At 39.7% G+C, this 8259-nt stretch overlaps 1 protein-coding gene across 1 annotated transcript in view; it reads right to left on the minus strand.

Annotated features, from left to right (window-relative positions):
- Positions 1 to 5204: 5204 nt before the first annotated feature.
- The window catches only part of foxp3b (forkhead box P3b), a 29453-nt gene continuing 26398 nt past the window's right edge, over positions 5205 to 8259 (minus strand). The window contains exons 7-12 of the mRNA XM_050066282.1: positions 7927 to 8014; positions 7596 to 7670; positions 7193 to 7343; positions 6061 to 6137; positions 5307 to 5408; positions 5205 to 5228 (exon numbers count right to left, since the gene is read on the minus strand). Of these exons, the coding sequence (XP_049922239.1) occupies positions 5205 to 5228; positions 5307 to 5408; positions 6061 to 6137; positions 7193 to 7343; positions 7596 to 7670; positions 7927 to 8014 (517 nt within the window). The remainder of the gene's footprint in view (positions 5229 to 5306; positions 5409 to 6060; positions 6138 to 7192; positions 7344 to 7595; positions 7671 to 7926; positions 8015 to 8259) is intronic.

Consider the following 8259-nt stretch of genomic DNA (forward strand, 5'->3'; position numbering starts at 1 on the left):
TCATACTTTGAGTTAGAGACACCATGTCAACTTTTAAAGAGTCAGAAGACCTTGAACTATTGGGCATGTATTCAGCTTCTACTTTTTGGAAAAATACATACGTGGGTTGGGTGCCTACCTGTATACTGGAAATGTAAGTAAGAGATAACGTTGATTTTTTTATTTATTACAGCTGACAAGACTTCTAGGTGCACGGCCCCCGACGGCAGCATGCCCCGACATGCGTGGACTGCGAGGGCCCGTTCATCGCTGCTTGCAGCTTTAATTAGGGCCCGAGCAGGAGACCTTCGAGGTCCCTGTTGTTTTTCTCCTGATTATTTATATATTTTTTTTTTTCTTCCGCCCATATGATTGCATTTTTCACTGCCTGAACATACCCCAAAACTCACAAAACTTGGAATTTAAGTCACATCTGGCGAAAAATGTTATAATCTATTGTCGTCCTGAATTTCCACCACTAGGTGGCGCTATTATTAAGGAAAGTGCGTTTTGGCTCATAACTCCCATATACTTTGTCGCACATTCAAAAACCTGATATCCACGCGTTCAGTGAATTGTGCTGATTCTCGTGATATAGGTCACGCCCATTTCCGCCTACCGTTTTTTTTTGCAAATTTGCAAAATGTCGCAAGCCTACTTTTTCGAACTCCTCCTAGGCAATTTCACTGATTTGCACGAAACTTTGCACACAGCATCTGTGGACTCTTTTGACAAAAACGTATTAAAAGAATTTTGATATTCCAAAGAATACTCAAGTTATTAAATAACAACTTCCTACAGATTTAGTTCTAAACAGGAAGTGTTGCATATCTCCACATTGGTGGGTCCGAATGACATGAAACTCAGTGTACTACTTCCCCATGAGCCCCTGAGGCTCTGTGCAAAGTTTCGGGTGATGACCACAAGGTGACGCTCTTTAAATTGAAGTATTTTATATCTCAACATCGGTTGGGCGGATTAAAACAAAACTTGGTATAATTATTGTCAATGCCCTCCTGAGGATATCTGATGAAGGACTTACCGATCCACCACTAGGTGGCGCTCTGGTGGCCGTCTAATTTAATATTTGGCACTGTGCCAACACCATAACACTCATGGAAATAAAATTGATAGGGGTGGTAAAGACTGGCCCCTGTAACTCATACACCAAAAATGACCAGCAGGTGGCACTATTTTCAATGCAAAAGCGTTTTTGGCTAATAACTCCCACATAATATGTCGTACATTGTTAAACCTTCTATTTACATGTTCTCTGAATTGTGTGGTGTAAGCCACGCCCACTTTCACAGTAACTTTCCATTCGCTAAATCGCGACAAATGAAAAACGTATTTTTTCGAACTCCTCCTAGGCGATTTGACCGATTTGCACCAAACTTTGCATGTAGCATCTGTGGACCCTCCTGACAAAAAGTTATTTAAAGAATTTTGATCGTCCAAAAAACGGCCAAAATATAAAACAACAAATTCCTGCACAAAAACGGCCAAAATATAAAACAACAAATTCCTGCACATTGTGTTCAAAACAGACAGTCTTTCATATATTGACCAAATACAGTCGGATTACCACAACACTTTTGCTAATTGTGTTCCATGGCCCGATGAGGGTTTGTGCAAAATTCAGTGCAAATTGGCCAATAGGTGGCGCTCTGGTGGCAGTGTAATTAGTGTGAACGAAAGTAAATAGGAAAATCTTCAAATCCTCTTCAAAACTCATCGACTTTCAACCTCTTCTTGGAAAAATACATACGTGGGTTGGGTGCCTACCTGTATACTGGAAATGTAAGTAAGAGATAACGTTTATTTTTTTATTTATTACATCTGACAAGACTTCTAGGTGCACGGCCTCCGACAGCAGCATGCCACGATGCGCGCGGACTGCGAGGGCCCGTTCATCGCTGCTTGCAGCTTTAATTATTATTATTATTCTTGCGACATTTCATGCCCCAATTTTGCCCCTTTCCCAAACTTCAAAATGCTTCTAACTTTCCACATTCATCCGGCCGCATCCTAAATTCAATATTTTTGGGCGGTTGCACATGGTCGACGCGAAATGCCGAAATAGCGCCCCCTACAAATTTTCAAAGACCCCTCCCCATTGGGGTTAGTTTGTCATAGGCAAACCAAAATTGGTACACACATGTATCATACAGAGACGCACAAAACAGTCTCTTGACGTCATGGTAAAATCCCAACAGGAAGTCGGCCATTTTGTTTTGAATTTTTTCGTTACGGTGAACTTAAATTTGAACGAATTCCTCCTAGGGATTTGGCCCGATCGACTTCAAATTGGCTACAGATCATCCTGACAACATGCTGATCAAAAGTTATTAAAAGCTTTTCTCTATGTCAAGGGGCGTGGCCGCTAGGACGTGACAAATTTTGGCGACTTTTCGTTTTCTTGCCATTGAATTTCGAACGGCTCTCCCGCACTCATACTTGATGTCAGCACTTCAAACTTGCTGGACATGATGATGGCTCCGCCCCGAACGCCCCGATATGTTAATATCCGACCTTAGTCATAGCGCCCCCGGTGGTAACAGGAAGTGACCAGTTTTTACTTTAACATGTACTAATGCCACAAACTTGACCGCATCAACTTCATTCCACTTCTAATGCATGCAGAACAAGTTGTTGAAGCTACCTTATGAACGCTGTGAAGCTACGTCTAATGGTGTCCATGTGGCGGCGTGGCGACTATCGATCCCTCGCCACTAAATACGTTTGGCATTTTGATGGCTTCAGCGACCTCATATCCTCATGAAAATTGATACACAGGTCAAGAATGGCGAGCTCTTGCATCTGATAGGGGCATCGCCCATGGGGGGGACAAAATGCCTCTATAGCGCCCCCTTGAAATTTTCAAAAACCCCTCCCCATAGGGGTTTCTTTGGAGTAGGAACTTGAAAATTGGTACACATGTGTATGTTGTCCAGACGCACATAAAATTCTCTGGCACCAATGGTCTACTCCAAACAGGAAGTCGGCCATTTTGATTTTGACTTGTCATTTTGGCTTGATTTCCATATGTTGTATTTTAAAGAACTAGTTCTTGGGATTTCATCCAATCGACTTCAAATTTTTTTACAGCTCATTCAGAGACCATGCTGATGAAAGGTTATTAAAAGCTTTTCTCTATGTCAAGGGGCGTGGCCGCTATGGCGCCTCCCTTGCCACCAAATACATTTGGCTTCTTGATGGCTTCAGCGACCTCATATCCTCATGAAAATTGATACACAGGTCAAGAATGGCGAGCTCTTACATCTGATAGGGGCGTCGCCCATGGGGGGGACAAAATGCCTCTATTGCGCCCCCTTGAAATTTTCAAAAACCCCTCCCCATAGGGTTTTTTTGGAATAGGAATATGAAACGTAACACCATGTCAGGGTTAACTTACTGTGAGTTTTCACATAACCGCTTCAGTGATGCGTGTTGCTGGCCCCCCCGCGGTGGCGCGGGAGAGCAAGGGCCCAATCACAGCTGCTTGCAGCTTTAATTATTATTATTATTATTGGTCAGAAATGGCTCTTGATAATAAAGGTTAATGACCCCTGTTCTAGTGTGTAGGATTTAGTTGAATCTAGTGGTGAGGTTGCAGACTCCTACCAGCTGAAACTTCTGCCATGGTCCAATCATGCAGGAGAACTATGGTGGTCAATGCGAAAATGTCATTGGCTCTATCTAGAGCCAGCATTTGGTTTGTCCATCCTGGGCCACTGTAGAAACAACATGGTGGACTCTGTGCAAAATGATACACTCCATATGTAGATATAAACAGCTCATTCTAAGGTAACAAAATCACGATTCTTATTTTCAGGTGATTATACACAAATGAAAATAGAGTTGATACTGATACCAATATTGGAAATGCCTCTGATACTGCCCAAATGCAGGATTGGGTATTGGCAAGTAGTCAACGCACCGACCCGATACCACATAATTTATTCAAAGTAGTTTCACACCTGGATAAAACAGCAGTTTTCCTGTTATCAATTCTTCTTCACTGCTCTAACTAGCATGGAAACTGTTTTTTGTTTTCTGTGAAGGACCTCGTTCGACAGTGGCCTCTGGATTTACCATGGTCAGGACAGTGCGGTGTTGTAAGTTATTTAACTCTAAACAGACAGATTCACTCCTCTGAGCTCCAGAGTACATACTACATAGACTTTCACAGACTGTAAGGGTAACACATCTGTGGGCCCAATTGTTTTATCATGAAGTATGCTTTATTCATAACAGTTTGTTAATACCCTGAAATGACAAACTTATTTGGGTGTTTGGTTAATTAATGGTGATTGTGAATATTATCTTAACACAGTGGTATCAGCATTTCGTCCTTTTGCACCAAGAAGTTAGTAACAGAATGATAAGCACTTAAGACACGTTATCTTTGGTTAGCAGCCTTTTCATTTTCATTTACAAGCATGCCAGTTATCTTTTCTGCTTCACTGCTTTGTGGTACAAGCCAGCTATGAAAGGGTTACACATATTTATTGTCTGTTGATCAGTTAGTTTTAATTTTCGTAATTTTTATTCTTTATACATACTTGTATCATACTTGTATAACTTTCAGATATGTTTTGTTGTCTGTGCTGTATCATTCACCTAATGTTTTGCAAGTGTTCACTATGTCAATTAAAAAGAAATTAAAGACATTTAAAAATAGGTTTGTCATATTGGCAGAAATTGGCATGTTGGCTGATTCCAATATTTAATTTTAAAGCCAATATCGGACCAGTACCAATGATGTGCCGATATTATCACGCATCTCTAAATATTGTATTCCATTTCTGCCAATATACCTCCCTAAATCAGAGACTCACAGACTGGACTTTTAATTCACACACATACACACAAACACATCAATGTGGAAAGATGTCAGAATGATGGGTCGCTGCAGCGTAGCACCCTGAGCAATTTGGGGTTCAGTGCCTCACTCTAGGGTACCTCGGCAGTGCCCAGGAGGTGAACTGGCATCTCTCCAGCTAGCAGTTCACACTCCGTATACCTTATCTGTGTCCCAAGCCAAGTCCCCACAGACAGCTCTACCTCCACCAAAGCTCTGCTTGGTTGCATCTGACTGGTCAATTGCTTTTCTTACTCAGAAAACAGCCATCAATCAGGACAATACACTCTTGTTCTTTTCTTGATTAAATGGTATATATACAATTAGTTGTTGCAGCACTAACATTTGACAATCTCACTTTCTAAGTGAGGAAGACTGAAGAGTCCTATCATTCATTTAAAAGAAAAGAGAAATGTTAATCTCAGTGAGACTGGACCCTAAGAAAAAACAGTGCAGCACTTACCTTCCAGGTAGCAGTGTTGTGTCTGAAGTAGAAGAACATGGTAGTGAACCAGTTGTAAATCTCATTCAGAGTGCGCTGTTTGTCCGGAGACTCCAGGATAGACTGCAAACATCAAACACAGTGAGAAAAACACAGGGACAAGATGTGAAAAAATGTTAACAAATCAACAGTACAGTTGCAACAGTTTGTAGCAGAACTAGACTACATCAAATCCAGTTATTTTCACCACAGGCAATGTGTGTCTACTTTGTGCCATAATGAATGATTGTGTTTCAAATGTCATTTTCCACAGTCGAACAGTTGAATTTGGGCCTTGAATCTAAATTGCTTCTTCAGCTCTAAATACATTTATTCTAGAGTTAATTTAAACTATTTTTTGTCAGGTCAATCCAGCCATTCATCTGACATATCTGCCTCATTTCCACAGCGTGGTGCGGCTCAGTTCAACTTGGCTCAACCTGTTTTTTTTACCAGGTACTTTTCTAGATAGTACCCCCTCAGTGTAGGCTGGAAGGTCCATTTATACCTTCTTTATAAATACGTCCATTTCAAATGTTGCAAACATCTCTGCCCTCATACTTCCATGGGTCCTTTATGATGGCATAGATACAGCCAGTAGATGGTACTAGAGGGCAGAGTCAAAAGCTTTACACAACAACAAATGAGGCAACAGTGGAGCTGGTTGTAATATTGTACCTTTAAACTTTAAACTGAGGCAGTGTTGTACAGTAGATGTAACAGTAGAGAAACTCACCCATCTTATCAGGTAGGCGTAGGTGTACGGAGGCCTGATGTTGTTGTATTTGTAACATTCAATACTGGGGACCATATCTGTGCAACAGTGATGACATGTCATCAGTCCAAGTCATCAAACACATCTGATTATGTGGTTTTTAATCTGATCTAATGAGCTACCTTTCTGGAAATACCACAGTGTGTTGATGGGAAACTTTAGCAACAACTTCTGAGGTGCAGAGCAGGTTTTCAGAGCATCAATGGACAGAATGGTGATAATAATCTAATTTTAACAAAAGCAACAAATAAAACTGCACAATATTCAGGCTTAGTTTGAAACCTGAAATTTGAATAAAAATTACGTTACAAATAACATATTCAAATTTAAAGATCAAGATTACAGATTATTAGAAATTTGATTGAATTACTGAACAAATCTTTTGGACTGAATTTGTAGTTTTGATTCTGTCAAAATTTCTGTACATATTTGGTAATTATTGTTGTTTTTATAAATGAAAAGTTTGACAGTCAATACAATTTGCAATTCGCTGTCTTACATCATTAGGTAATCTTACAGAGTTCTTGCAGACACAGTGTCACAAGTTAGACTGTATCTTTTTTTCTGACAGTTTCCTCAAAGAATCAGATAAGTTATATGTAGTGTCATATAAACTAGGGTAGAGTAAAACTGAAAGTTCATATGATTATATTGTTTGATCTTGTGTGAAGAAGATAGGAATTTGTCAACAGCTGTTGTGGGTTTTAGTCTTGTGTGCACATGATAAAAAATATTATCTCCTGGTACTTTGGGGGTTGCAGAAAGAAGAACTATTAGACTGACATATAATTTTAACTATCACTGAAACTAATTTTTACATGCAAACTCCAACTGACTGATCTAATCAAATAATCTGTTCTTTTTCATCTGTGTAAAAGACTAGGATGGCGAAAAAGTAACACATATGAAACTGTATCATTGAAATGGCCAGATGTGGCTGTGCTTCTTGAATAATGTTAGTGAACAGCTGTATGTAGGTGCCCTTACACAATGAAGAGCTCAGAATGTGACAAAAACAAATCTGTCAGAGCAGGTATTCATTTATTTTGTGCTCTATTTTGTCATTAATAAACTTCCAAAGAAATTGAGTTACCTGGACAAAGGTGGGCAGAACCCGCAGCTCTGTAGCCATGCTGGTAAAACTCCTCTAGATGTTTTATGCCCCATTGTTGCACTCTGTCTCCATCTGTTACCTGAGGCTGGGGCAGGAACAGAGGAAGGCTGTACGGCCACTCAGAGGCTGCCTTCAGTATGCAATGATGGAGGTGGACATGAACACATACTTTCATTTGCTTTCTTCCCAGGTAAAGAAGTATAAAAGGAATTCAATATTATTAATATACATAAATATTAATATTAATTAATATTAATATATATACATATATATATATATATATATATAGTAATTTCTCTATGCAATATCAGGAAAATCTTTTAATCAAGCAAATGAAGGTGAAAGACACCCTAAAAGCCAAGAGCAACTAGAAATAGCATACCAAATCAGTGTACTTGTGTTCAGAGAGGTGCAGATGAAGCTGCATCGCAATGAGTTTCTGTTTTTCCAAGATGAGCTGAAAAAAAAAGAAAACGCCCCTGGTCAACTTTGCATTGTGCTTGAATTTTTTCACTGTGCGTACATAAGTGACTTCACGACCTGCAGACTTTGTTTGTCATTTGCTAAAGTTAACAATAGCTTCTTTTGTACAAAGGACCTTAAAGGGCAGATAGATGGTAAGTGAGGTGTAAAAGCCATGATTTAGTGCAGTGGAGCTACATAAGAGTAGTCACGATGTAGTTGAACACCTTCTAGGTTTGTTTAGTTCCCACCTGACTCTCCATGCACTGAACATTATCTTGTTGGACCTTCCACTGAGCAATGCTTCTGTCACCATAACTGTGTTCAGAATGGAGATGCCTGGAACATAAAATAGGACAGGGTTTATAGTCCAGTATTTTTTGGAAATACACTTGTTTGTCATGAAACCCGAAATCAGATGGGAAGCTCTAATCTCTCTGTGTCCAGTATAGAGACAGGTCGAGTGAACATTATCATACCATCAAGCCTAACTCGTCATTTCTGCAATGCCTAAACATAACCTGATACTCATTTAAATGAGTATATGAGTATGTATATATATATATATATATATATATATGTGT

Source organism: Epinephelus moara, chromosome 16 (assembly GCF_006386435.1).
Source record: "Epinephelus moara isolate mb chromosome 16, YSFRI_EMoa_1.0, whole genome shotgun sequence".
Lineage (NCBI taxonomy): Eukaryota > Metazoa > Chordata > Actinopteri > Perciformes > Serranidae > Epinephelus > Epinephelus moara.